Here is a 14,119-nt window from a genome sequence, read left to right as displayed (position 1 = left end):
TCTATGAGACAGTATGTACGGATTCTGATAGGCTGAGATCCTCAGCCTGTTCCTGGGTTCCCAGCATACCCATCTGGTGGTGTTGTTAGTTCTACTGCTAACCTTGGAAGCCTTTCATTTCCACTCACTTAGGATGGACCCATCTTGGGCTCTAGTATACAAACTGGAAATTGATGCCATCATTGGAGCTGGCTTCTTCAGCTCTCAGTCTAGTACTCTTATTTTTTAATCTATTTTGATTTAATGCAATTTGTATATTACGACCTGATTTTCTATCAAAACATCTTATGCTTTTAACTGCCTATGTAGAAAAATAATAAATGTGTCTGATTGTTCCCAGGACCAAGTCCAAATCCCTTAATCTGTTACAAATGGCTTTATGATTAGGTAGCAATTCTCCATGTAAGACTAATCCTCAGTGCTTTCCTAAATGAAATACAAAACCATTTCACTTCCAGACATTCACTGTCCTCTCCAGTCAACTCTTTGTTTTCTAAAGCTTTACTTCTTCAGGGTGCTAGCTGGTCAGCATTTACTCCACTTTCATGCCAACACATTTTCTTTTCCATGAATTCTGTTTCTCGTTGCACTGTGGTGGTCTGAGATTTAGAATGTTCCCCCACTCTCTCTAAGAAGCCGGCATGTGGTGGTCTGAGACTATAAGATGGTCCCCCCTCTCTTTAAGAATCTAGCGTGTGATGGTCTGAGACTATATGATGGTCCCCCCTCTCTTTAAGAATCTAGCATGTGATGGTCTGAGACTATAAGATGGTCCCCCCTCTCTTTAAGAATCTAGCATGTGATGGTCTGAGACTATAAGATGGTCCCCCCTCTAAGAATCTAGCATGTGATGGTCTGAGACTATAAGATGGTCCCCACTCTAAGAATCTAGCATGCGATGATCTGGGACTGTTAGATGGTCCCCCACCCTAAGAAGCCAGCATGCGACCCTCACCGCACCCCTCCTGTCTTCCCTCCTGAGAACAGGATGATGATTAGCACATACACAGACTGGAGATGGGTTGAACTCGTTAATTCTAGTGCACATAGCCCAAGAGACGACGGTTCTTCATAGCTAGGCACCTGGAGTGACCGTATCCCCCTGAGTTCCTGAATTCACGTCTTAGAAGGAATATCTGTTGATATCATGAGCATTGCCATACCCTTCCAGAAATTTCTCGGTTTTATTAAATTAGCAAGATGATTTCTATTGCTTGTAATCAAATTCTTAATTGACTTGGCATAAGTTTTAATAAAACTTACACACTTTCTGAATGTGAAATGTTTCCAAGTACCCAGCTCGTGGAGACCATTCCTCCAGGGAAATGTCTGCACAGTCCAACTTTGGGCACACGTCCAGACCTACTGATCATCAGTTATGAGTCCAGTTCTGACTACCAGTCATTTAGGCAACAAACAACCCTTCCCCTACCCCTCCTTGTTTATTTGTACAATTATACACGAGTTCTTCAAAAGTTAGGTTTTCTGCCAAGCAAAAATATTCATTCTTTATTGTCCAGAAGTCACTGCAAACAAGCGTTCTTACTGATTGGCAAAGGTCACCTTTACTGTCCAAGCTATGTAAGCATAATGCCAGTATACAGTTAGGACACTTGAGACAAGCTCAATCGCTCCTAAAAGGTATGATAATTAAGGACATATAATGTAGCTCCAAAAAAGTCTTCATCATATTCCTTCTCGTCTGCTTACTAGGCAGTTTTAACACTAAAATTATCAGTTAATATGTCAACCTCTAGAAGTTGAGCATAGAATAACCCTTTCCTCTAAATAAACTGGAAGATTCATAAGACCTTACCTGTGTCTCTCTGAGGTGTCATTAACATCACTCAAGTAGGACCTACAAGTTCACTTAATTCTCAGCCCCTGGGCCTTATTTTACATGGAACTTTGAGCTTTTGTATTTGCTTTAACAAACAACAAACAATCAGAAAACATGCCCTTGAAGCTACCAACCAGCCATTCAGAGAGCTACATGAATGCTGAGCATTATTCTGTTCACAGGGCAGCCATGGATGGACATCCAGGCAGTGAGGAAGCTGAGGCAGAAGGCCTTGCAGAAGAGGAGGGAGAGAAAAGGAAAGGGAGTACCTACCTTCTTTTCCAGTCTATCAATTAATTTCTGGAGCCTGTTTATCTGGGTCATCCACTGGTTGTCTTCTTCTAACAGTGCTTGGGAAGAAACCACAAAGACAGAGTATTAGATTTTTAGCAGTGCAGAATGCTCAGATATCTCTCCTTCCACCCTGAAGGGAGAATGCAGTGTCGCTGGCTTTTAAACAGATTCCTAAAAATGTATCCATGACTGACATCTAAGTAGCCAATTCACAGAGATGTCTGCACCACTGACTTTTTTCACAAGCCTGTTTTCTTCTTCCTTTTTTTTAAATAGTATTTTCTGCACTGGCCTGTGAAGCTCGAGAGAACACATCCTGCTGAGCCAGTTTTCTTTCCTATAAGATAGTTTTCTTTTGGAACGAAGAAAAGCACTGATTCTTAGCTTGCATACGAGGCAGGGGCAGGAACGGAGCTGTGATAGGTGACAAGTGTAAGGTAAGGTAGCTGTGCTGTCTTTCCCACCGACTAACCTGGGACTATGAACTCCTTAGCCATGGCTTAGGTAGAGTGTGCACACTGGAGCCTGCTGCACTGTATCCATGCATATAAAATACGCTCACGTGTAAATGTGTGTAGCTATGCACACACATATTGAATATTTATTATTTACTGCATATCTGGTATCATGTAATATGAATGTCAGTGCAAATGCCTTGTGCTGTTTTACCTCCGTGGAAGCTGACTTTAGAAGGACTGCCCTCCTTCCTCATTTCAGACCCGAGCATGTTTGTTTTCAAGTGCCCTCCAGAGCTCCTTATCTGGGGATGAGCTCACTCTAACTCTATAGCAGGGAGGGGTAGACCAGCAGGGCAACTCAAGAGTCAACACATTATGCCACCAAGAGGAGAGAGCAGGTAAACTATTTCCAGCAAGTGTTACTACTGTTTTCCCATGCAATAACACTGTCCATAGCTGGGGAGAGCAGCCGGAATTTCAGACTCAGGGAGCTCATCCATGAAGAGAAAGCTCAACTGTAAATTCCATTTGACTGCCTCAGCTTCCCAATTTGATGATGTCATCTTTAGGTGTTGCTATTTATTCGTTTATTTGGAAGCCTTGGCAAAGTGGGGAAGGGTACTCTTCTGGGACTATCCATGAAGAAATTATAAAAACAAATTATAAAGTCAACACAAACATTAACACTGAAACCAATAAGTGCTATCAGAAATGAGTGTTCAAAGAAAATACTTTAAATGTAGAAAACAATATTCATTTTCAATGTTTAATTTACAAATTAGGCAACATATTTCTAAGCTTGGTTGTTCCCTACAATGATCTGAGAAAAATCGAAGTCCTTGGGAACTGTAGTTTTGACTATGTCTTCCCATCAAAGTATGAGTCAGGCCTCCTTCTACTTCACTTCTAGGGTCAAGTCTGATGGGCACGCTCAGGGTAGCATGAATGAAACCGACTATTTTCTATATTTCCCCCCAATGCATCACATTTATATTTTGTTTATTGTGTGTGCACATGTATGTTTGTGCATGTGTGCACACTCATGCATTCCAAGGCATGTGTGTAACACTCAGCTGAAAACCTGTGGGAGTTGGCTCAGTCATGGAGTCTGATTTTCTACCATGTGGGTTCTGGGGGTCAAGTTTGGGTTGCCAGGCGTGGCAGCAAGTTCCTTTACTTGTGGGGATATCTCCCTGGCTCTGTGTTTTCTAAATGGTTAAAATGGAAATCTAAGCTTGGTCTTGGGAATCCGGCACTGCTGTTTTTCAGCCATGAGAGCAGTTTGTAGTTTGCTTGCTGATTCCTTGCTCTTCCTATAGTTCCATTGGAAGACCCCCTGGGTGGTGGAGGAGGACTTTATAGCCTCTTGCTACAGTGAGGGGCACAATGTTTTTCTCCCAGACTGGTAGGCTTGACATGTGATTTATTTGGCAAATGAGAGTTAGGTGGCAAGAATAACATTATAGTTTCAATCTATTTATATGATTTTGGCCTGGCTGCTTATGCTTCTGACACTTAACAGGAGGCAAAAATGTTCTTTCTGGCTGTCATTTATTCCGGAGGAAGCTACCAGGAGCAGAGAACTTAGCCTATAGCCTAGAGCCACATCTGGCTGACGCTGTCCAAACCTCCACCAACCACAAACAATGATTTGTAGTTGTAATTATAGAAATTTTCGGTTTCTTTGAAACGGAACAGTAGTTCAGATGACCTTACACAATTGCTTCATATTCTGAGTGAGCTGGAATATGGGGAAACATGTGTCCACCTTGTATGAATCTGGGGTACGATAAGATAGCCATGGCTAACACTAAAATTTTCCTGGATGAATTTCAGGGGACCTGGCGAGGGAGAAGGTATTGGGTGGAGGAGCAGTTTCAGAGCTAGGATACTGCACAGGGTCCATCTCTTGGGAACTGACTGCTGGAATGTTCTTGTTTGCATCCATCCCCCTCTGAGTTGTCCAGACACAATGCTAGGATCTGATGGGCCGGGCAGTTGGTCGATCACCTCCTCACTTCCTAACACTCTGACTGCTTCCGTACCACTTGCATTTGATACAAGGATAACATTCCAGGCGGCTGTTTTTTTGTTTTATTTTTGAGACAGGGTTTCTCTGTGTAACAGCCCTAGCTGTCCTGGAACTAGCTCTTGTAGACCAGGCTGGCCTCGAAATCACAGAGCTCTGCCTGCCTCTGCCTCCCTAGTGCTGGGATTAAAGGTGTGCGCCACCACCACCTGGCACAGGCTGCTATGTTTAAATCCTCCATGGGATGAAGCAGAGCATCGAAGTGTGCCTTACCTGGACTGGTGACGTTGAACTGTGGGCTGTTGGGGGAGAAGCTGTTGTGCCTCTGGACTCGGCGGCTGGATCGCTTTCCGGGCCACTGGATAGACAGAACCTCTGGTTTGGCGGGGCCTTGCCTGAAACAAGAGCCAACACAGAACTTTCCTGTCAGACCTTCGGTGTGTTGCTTTTTAGGATCAGATGCTAAGGGATCAGCCACCAGGGGTTTCTGGGGGTATTTAGTGGAGATGCTGGGGAAATACTGTGTGCAAACATGCTCTGGAGAGCAGTTCTGATTGTTACTACACACACTGAACAGATGCAGGGGTGGGAATGTTCTAGACTTTCATTATTCTCAAAATTAAGACCAAGTAAAATTTAATTTGTAATCTAATCCTTCTTTCCATCATTGGCCAAGTCTTTAATAAAAACAAAATTCATGTGTGTGATCTGTTGTGTTTTGCTTAATTTGAGAACCATGGAATTTTCTTCGCTTACTGTTTTAAATTTTTGTTCCAATCTACCAACATTTCATATATTTTAAAAGGCCAAGTAATCCTAAAGTTCTTACTTCAGCAAACTGAAGCTCCCCTCCCATGCCCAATGTGTCTCTGCAGTAGATCACAGGGATCTACTCCTCTAAAAGTCCTTCCCCAGACTCTTGGCTTTATCTCAGGCTTTATTGCCTTCAGGCTCTCCCTGGGAACCCGCAGGCCACTCAGGCCATACAAACAGTTAGGCTAACTGCTAAGCTTCACCTCTCCCTCCCTTTCTCCAAGTCCAGTCCCCCAGTCTCACTCCCAGTTCTATAGCAAACCACCGGAGGCAGCCTGTCCTCCCTCTCTGGCTCCTTACCAAGGCACTAAGCAGATCCTGGTGGAGAAACCTGCTTTTCTCCTCCTGTAGACAGCCTCAGCTCCCCCTCCTATCCCAACCCTGTTCCTAAGAGTCAGCTCTCAATGCTTAGAAACACATTTTACATGGAATCCTCAGGGGTCACATCTATCAGAATCCCAGATGAAGAGGATCCCGCAAGACTCTTCAAAGCACCAGAGAGAACAATCGAAACCAAGGAACAAAACACTTATCCAATAAAGACCAGACCAGATATCAGCACCAAGAATTACAACCTTTCCAATCCCAGATGCCGAGACACCAGCACAAAAACTCAGTAACAACAAGGACACTGTCTCTACTACAACCCAGCAATCTCACAGCAGGCTCTGAGCTTTGCAAAATCACTTAAACACAAGGAAAAGGCATTAAAATAGCCTTTATGAAAATAGGTCTGTAAAGAAGAAATGAATACATTCCCCAAAGAAATCTATGAAAACACAAAAAAACAGTGGAAAGAAATAAATAAAACAGTTGAAAACCTGAGAGTGGAAACAGAATCCACAAAGAAAACTCAAACGGAAGGAAATCTGGAAGAGAAGAATTTAGAAACTCAAACAGGAACCTCAGAGACAAGTTTCTGCAGCAGAATACAAGAGAAAGAAGAGAGATTCTCACGCACTGAAGACACAATGGAAGAAATGGATACTTCTATCAAATAAAATGTTAAATTTAAAATATTTCTGGCAGAAAACATACAGAAAGTCTTGGACACTATGAAAAAAAATCTAAGAATAATTGGAATAAGAGGGAGAAGAAACGAAGGCTGTAGGCCCAGAAATTATTTAACAAAATCATAGAATTTTTTCCTAAACAAAGGAATGTGATGCCCATCAAGGCACAAGAAGCACACAGAACACCAAATGGACTGAACCAGAAAGGACAGTCCACATGACACATGATAACCAAAACACTAAACATACAGTGCAGCGCACAATGCCTGTCTGCGCTCTATGCGCTACCCTACAGTTCGCGAGCTTCAGGCAAGGGGCTGGAGGTTGAAACACACAAACACACACAGACAGAGACACGGACCTCTAGTCACTGGTAAGAAGCCCTCTATTCAATAGCACCACGGAGGCTTATATACCCAACAGTCAGGTGGGCCAACAGGTGAAAACCTTATCCTCAAGGCCAAGGCAACACGTGCTCGTGAAGAAGAGCTGGTAAACAATTTGGACACAGCTTTTAGCAACTCAAATCAGAAGGAAAATAAAGATCTCTAGCAGGGAAGAGCAGCTGGCGGCCAGGACTCCAAATGGTCCCAACAATTCAGAGCAAAGGAAAAAATTAAAAACTGGAAAGGACCATGTAACATACAAAGGTAGATGTATTAGAATAACACCTGACTTTTTAATAGAGACTTTAAAAGCCAGAAGGGCCTGGAAAGATATGCTATAAACTCTAATAAAAGACCACATATTCTAGTCCAGACTACTATATTCAATGAAACTTTCAATAACCATAGATGGAGAAAAAAATAAAAGACATTCTATGATATAACCAAATTTAAGCACTATCTACTACTCCAGCCCTCCAGAAGGTGCTAGAAGGTAAATTCCAACCTAAAGAGGCTAATCATACCCAAGAAAAAAAAGCACAAACAATCCCAGACCACCAAATCAAAAGGGACAGACACACACAACTGCAAAATAACAGGAATCGCCAAACATTTATCATTGATATTTCTCAACATCACTAGTTCCAATTTTCCAATAAAAAGACACATACGAACAGAATGGATGTAAAACCAGAACCCAACCTTCTGCAACAACCAAGAAACACACCTTAAAATCAAGGATGGACACCATCTCTGGGTAAGAGAATGGGAAAAGATATTCCAAGCAAACAGACCTAAGAAACAAGCTGGTATAATCCTTTTTAATCTATCTATTTATCTAAACATTTATAGGACATTCTGTTTTATTGTTGCATTAACAATATAAGATCAATAAAATTCCAATATCGTTCTGCACAAAAATTGAATACCCAAAATGTGCATGTTTAATCAAAAACTTCTAGTACTTTTTTTCGAGACAAGGTTTCTCTGTAGCTATGGGGTCTGTCCTGGAATTTGCTCATAGACCAGGCTGACCTCGAACTCACAGAAAGCCACCTGCCTCTGCCTCATGAGTGCTGGGATTAAGAGCATGTGCCACCACCAGGAAAAGATATTCCTAGCAAATGGACCTAAGAAGCAAGCTGGTGTAACCATATTAATATCCAGCAAAACAGACTCCAACCAAAACAAGCTGAAAGAGATAGGAAAGGAGATTACATACCCTCCAAAGAAAAAATCCACCAAGAGAACATTTCAAATTTTAACATCTATGCCCTAAATGCAAGGGGCACTCAAATTAGTAAAAGAAACACTACTGCAGCTAAAATCATACTGACCCTCACACACTGACTTGGGTAACTCCATACCTAACTCACCAACAGACAGGTCATACAGACAAAACTAAACAGAGAGATGACAGAGTTAGCTGACTTATAAACCAAATAGACCTATTCGATATTTATAGAACATTCCACCCTAGCAAAAAGAATATACCTCCTTCTCAGCACGTCATGGAACTCTCTCCAAAATTGATGACATACTTGGGCACAAAGCACATTTCAACATGCGCAAGAAATGCATTAAAACTGGGTATCCACAAAACAGAAGCAACAGAAAGCTTACAAACTCATGGAAACTGAACAACTCAATACTGAATGATAAATGGGTTAGACAGATAATTAAGAAATTAAAGATTTTCTAAAATTAAATGAAAAAAATACATCAAACCCAAATTTATGAGACATAATGAAGGCAGTTCCAAGAGGAAAGTCCATACCATGAAAAGCACACATAAAAAAAATGGTAGATATCTCTTATGGTAACTTAGCAGCACACCTGAAAGCTCTAGAACAAAAGGAAAAAAAAATCACAACCAAAAGGAGTAGATGGCAAGAAACAATAAAACTCAGGGCTAAAATAAACTGGAAGCAAGCCACAAACAAAAAAACCCAAAGAATCAGTGAAACAGAGTTGGTTCTCTGAGAAAATCAGGAAGATTGGTATCGTGTGTTGCTTTCACTCTTTGTCCCTTTGAGGGGGCCCGCTACCCAGCTCCCAAATAAATCACACACGGAGCCTTATTCTTAGATGTAAACTTGCTCCCTCAGCTCGGCTTGTTTCTAGCCAGCTTTTCTTAAATTATCCCGCCTACCTTTTCCCTCTGGGCTTTTGTCTTTCTTACTTCTGTATATCTTACTTCTTACTCCTCAGCTGGCTGTGTAGCTGGGTTGTTGGCCCTTGACGTCCCCCTCTCCTCGTTCTTTTGCTCTTTCTCCTCCTCTCAGATTTCTCCTTCTGATTATTCTCTCTGCCTGCCAGACCCACCTATCTTTGCTCCTGCCTTGCTATTGGCTATTCAGCTCATCAGGTGTTTTAGACAGGCATAGAAACACAGCTTCATAGAGTTTAACAAATACAGCATAAACAAAAGTCACACACCTGAAAATAATATTCCCCCCAAAGATTGGCAAAGCCCTATCCAAATTAACTGAGAGGTAAAAAGAAACTACGCAAATTAACAAAATCAAAAATGAAAAAAGGGACATAATAATAGTCACTAGGAAAAGTCAGAGAATCATAAGGACATACTTTAAAAAACTGTACTTAACAAAATTGAAAAATCTGAAAGAAGTTGATAATTTTCTTGATAGGAATAGGAATATATTATGGCTTCCAGTTTAGTGTTTTTATGGGATTCCTGAAGGTACAAAGAAGTGATCTCTGTTTCTAGTGCCTTCTGTTAGGCTCTTCCCTTTTGTCCAATGTGCTAGTTTTTGTTTTATTTTATTTTAGTGTGTGTGTATGAGAGAGAAGACAGAGAGAGACAGAGAGACAGAGAGAGAGAGAAACAGACAGAGACACAGAGAGAGACAGAAACAGAGATGCAGAGAGAGACTGAGAAAGAGAGACAAGAGGGGGCAGGAGATTTCTTTCTTTCCAGTTCCCAGAGTCCTTTGTCCTTTCCAGATGTCCTGGCTTCTCCCATGTTATAATGGCACGTCTTAGTGTTAGATAAAAAAAAAAAAAATTATAGTGAGTTCTTAGTCTAAGCTATCAGGCTGAGAACTCATACTCTAATTCTAAAAGCTTTTCTTGAATTATTCTTTTGGTAGTTATTCTCCCTTGTTCTTTGTAGTGAGCTGCATGGAATCACACCTGATGGAGATGTATAATCCACTCCTGAGATGGCTAAAGCCGGACCTATGCTGTGATCACGCAATGATCATCAGCTGCTTGCATATGCGTGGGCCTATGGGCAGTGCCCACCTGGCAGTTCGGGGTTGGCAGCCCATGCCTCCTTAAGGGCTGGGAGAGAGAGGGGAAGGAGAGAGAGAAAGTGAATAAAGTCCTGGAATAAAACTGCAGTGAGAAGAGCTCCGGTGGTTACATTATTCTTGAGGGTCGAGGGTGGCCTTGACAGTTCTTTTTCTGGGATTTCTATTTCACAAAAGTAGATTGTTTAGGTTTGTTTTCTAGTTTTCTTATGTTTTTCCTTTCTTGCTACTTTGTAGATATTTTGCTGCAATTTTGTATTAAAATATTCCTCAAAGAATTTCACTTTTATAATAACATGTTTGGGCATAAGAGACAAGAGCTCTCTTGTTTGGTTCTTTAGATATATTTTTCTGCTCTCTGAATCATTTTGTGATAGATAGCTAAAGAAAACCCATTTTGTGTGAGGGATTCATCTTGGTACTAATATCTCTGTCTCTGACTCCTTGACCCCCCCTACAAAAACTTAAGGTCATGATGACCTGCTTGCTGTGAAATGACTAACTGCTTGGTTTGGATTCTGGAACTTAGCTTATGTGGTTGTTCAAGGACTATTTTGAGGCCACCTTCAGCATCTAACCGTTCAGAGCAAAGCAGTTCTTGTGGTTTTGCTTTCAAACTCCTTCCTTTACATCAGGAGGTGACGACACACACCTTTAATCTCAGCACTCAGCTGGCGGCAGAGGCAGGTGGTTCACAATTCCAGACCAGCCTGGCCTACAGAGTGAGTTCCAGGACAGTCAGGGCTACACAGAGAAACCCCGTCTTGAGGTCCTTCATTCTCCTGCCTCTGCACCGCTTGTTTCTCGCTGCTTTGGATTAGAGACTGTGCTGTCCTGCTAGCCGTTTTCATAAGCCTGGCTCGTTGTAGTCTGAATTGAGTCTGATGGTCTTTCTCCGGGGCTCTCGCATCCATAACAATCCTTGTTTCTTGTGCTTTTGTATGGTGTTTGCTTTGCTCTTTCTGTCGCGCCTCCCCTCCCTTTCCAATCCAGCCGGAGGACACACAAGGCAGCTTGGCATTTTTATTTTTTGTGTGTGTGTGTGTGCTCTGTACATTAGCCAAGTCACGCCTTCCCATTGGAGTCCTTAAGCCTATTCTTAGGTTTGACGAGGACTCTCTCTGAGGTTAACCAGATCTTTCACTCCAGTGTCCCGTAATGGACACTTCGAGCCCTGAGGTCAGTAATCTGGAAACACTGGACACGAAAGGGGTCTCGGATGAGCGGGTCAGGATGAAGGTCTCTGTCTGGCGTCTCATCTTCAGCTTTGTGCCCTGCCCCCATTGTACTTCTAAGATTCTCCAGACTGGGAAGAGTCAGACCCTGAAAGTCCATGGTGGGGATTTCCACAACGCACCAGGCTCCTTTTGACCCCACCGTCAGTTCCACACGGCTCCTACAATTCTTTAGCACTCCACCGTTCTTCGGGCTCATTGCTGTGAACACATCTTCCTCTCGCACAGCCTGTGTGAGCTGCTTCCCTGGAGCATTGAAATCACTCGGCATTCTTTTCAGATTTCCAGTTTCTAGTTTGGGGCACGCTCTTTCTTTTTTACTGTTTCTGTGTTAATGGCTATTTTATCCAGGCATTTTTTTTAAAAAAAGATTTATTTATTTATTTATTATATATACAATATTTTGCCGGCATGTATCCCTGTGGGCCAGAAGAGGGCACCAGATCTCATTACAGATGGTTGTGAGCCACCATGTGGTTGCTGGGAATTGAACTCAGAACCTTTGTAAGAGCAGCCAGTGCTCTTATCCTCTGAGCCATCTCTCCAGCCCCTATCCAGGCATTTTTAATGTCAATTTTAAAAGTTTAGGCAAAGAACAACAAAAACAAAAATTCACATATATCTAGTCTCCAAAATTCACATACATCTAGTCTTGAATTTCCCCTATGGATCTCCACACAGTGTAAGCCCTGTTTCCCCTAAGGATCGCCACACAGCAGGAGCCCCGTGCTTTGGTGACACAGGCAATCACAAGCCACGAGAGGATTTGTAATCACTTGTCAGTGAAATTAAAGCCTTTTCTTTCTTCTATAACAGACAACTTTCAAAAGGCAAAAGAATGAGTTCCAAACCCAGGGGGACTCATTTGTATCCCTGCCTATAGAAGAAATTTGAGAAACAGTTCAAACTTAGAGATTCCATTACACTAAGGAAATCCACGTGTAATTGAGCTGTGTTCTGGCAATGCAGCTCGTGAAGAGGAGGGTTTATGCCTCAGAACAGGGGTCCCCTTGAGGGGAGCTTCCACATCACATAGTGATTATTCTTGCCACTGGCTATTAGGTTCTTTCAACAGGCAGGGAATTAAAGTGACACCCACTTAGCCAGTTAGCCAGAGCAGACACAAAGATGGCATGAAATACCATCTGAGGATCTCACCTCTGTGACATTCCAGCTGTGCAGATCCCCTTTTCTGAAACTGCCATTTTCACATGAATGGGCACAGACATTATGCCCAGCCCAGCACATCTGACTCATTATTGCAGAGTGAGCGAGGCTCTGTGATTCTGCCTGGGGCTGCCGGGAGGAGATGTTCTCTCTGGATTTCCTCCTTCCCAACCAGTCTGTGTCCCTTGGTTTCACGACTATTAAATCCTAAAGTAATGTTGATGCTGAAGGGGAAGAGAGTTGTTATGACCCAGGGAATGTTAATGAAAATGAAGCATCCAACCCTTGACTTTGTAAAGCATCATGGAACCCTCATTTGTGATATTAAAAACTGAGGAGTTTTATAATTTTTTTTTGCTTCTCCTCACTCTTTTCTTCTCTTCATCAAATATGTACTATACACAGTTGCAAGATGAATTTTCCTCTCTGTGGTTTCTTTAGATTGCTCTGTTGTAATCGCTAACAGCAAACTATTATAGAATTAACTTATAATGCACTTGTCTAGCTTTTCAGATCTTCCAGCTAGCACATGGATTGTCCTCCTCGCTGTCCCTAACATGCTTCTCTTCTCCAAGGCTCGCTCTCATTCATTCAGTTCCCACTCACTCACCCTGTAGGTGGGAGAAATGCAAAGGTGGACGGAGAGGATGAGGATGTACAAGGCTGAGTTAAGTGAGAAAACGCGGCACAACTAGAGTGCTTGGTATGGGATGTGGAGATGGGAGAGCCTGTTCAGCATGAGGCTTTATGGAAAGAGAATTGTGGAGGGAGAAAACAAACTTAAAAAAGCTAGCCAGATGACAGGTTATCTAGCTTGGGGTGGGTCAGAGCACAGGAGAGAATATCAACCTGCCTCTTGAAGTCTTTCCAATGATCCAGTTCAAGGATGCTCAACCTAGGAAGCTTTCCCAAGGCTGTTTTGATTGATATTTTGGAACAGGACAGCCATTGTCTTACTGTCAGTCACTGGTCCTGGGGGGGGGCGGTCTCTGTTCATGCTGGCCTTTGTAGCAACAGGTAGGAAAGGAGATGCAATTTTCCAGGTTAGGGCTAATGAATGCTTCCTTCTGAGTCACCAGAAACTTCATAAAAGGGGTATAGTGGACACAAGCCCATAGTGGTGTAATTTTCTACTTATTTTAAAAATTAATGTATTCAGAAACCCCCGAGAGTATGGTTTAGTCACATTCCATATCACAGCCTTCTCACAACAACAAAAGACCCGTGGTAGTTCCCATTATTCAAGCCGTTTTGGGCGCTGTAAATCTAGAAGTAAAAGGTGCATTAATCTTTGCTGTTTCCTATTTTTTCTTAAACTCTGAATTACTTTGTTCCGTCTCATTAAACACAGCTGCTTTGCAACTTCTGGTTGCAAGCACAAGTTGAAAGCAAGCCTAAAACCACACAATTGTTCGTTAAACATTTGCTGTGTGTGTTGCTATGTGTGCCCTGTGTTTGTAGGCAATAACTATAAGAGGGGGTGGGAATAGAACCCAAAGAATGGAGGCGAAGAGGCTGTGCCGAGGCCTTTCTAAGTCTCTTCAGGTGGAAAATGATTGGTTCTAAGAGGAATGACTTTGAATTCACACGATCCAAACCAACCAAAGAA

General features: G+C 42.4%; 2 protein-coding genes across 7 annotated transcripts in view; one reads left to right on the top strand and one right to left on the bottom strand.

Moving 5' to 3' along the window:
* Positions 1-14,119, bottom strand: part of Necab1 (N-terminal EF-hand calcium binding protein 1) — a 178,790-nt gene that overhangs the window by 18,695 nt on the left and 145,976 nt on the right. For all 3 annotated transcript variants that reach the window (XM_050165608.1, XM_050165598.1, XM_050165589.1), the window contains 2 exons: positions 4,895-5,016; positions 2,114-2,190 (listed from right to left, as the gene is read on the bottom strand). In XM_050165608.1, coding sequence (XP_050021565.1) covers positions 2,114-2,190; positions 4,895-5,016 — 199 coding nt within the window. The remainder of the gene's footprint in view (positions 1-2,113; positions 2,191-4,894; positions 5,017-14,119) is intronic.
* CUNH8orf88 (chromosome unknown C8orf88 homolog) overlaps positions 1-14,119 on the top strand; it is a 65,348-nt gene that overhangs the window by 46,642 nt on the left and 4,587 nt on the right. The window lies entirely within an intron of this gene.

The sequence above is a fragment of the Alexandromys fortis genome, unplaced genomic scaffold (assembly GCF_014885135.2).
Source record: "Alexandromys fortis isolate MF-2015 unplaced genomic scaffold, M_Fortis_MF-2015_v1.1 scaffold_18, whole genome shotgun sequence".
Taxonomy (NCBI): domain Eukaryota; kingdom Metazoa; phylum Chordata; class Mammalia; order Rodentia; family Cricetidae; genus Alexandromys; species Alexandromys fortis.
Note: the sequence above shows the minus strand (reverse complement) of the source record. Positions and strands in the feature narration are given on the sequence as shown.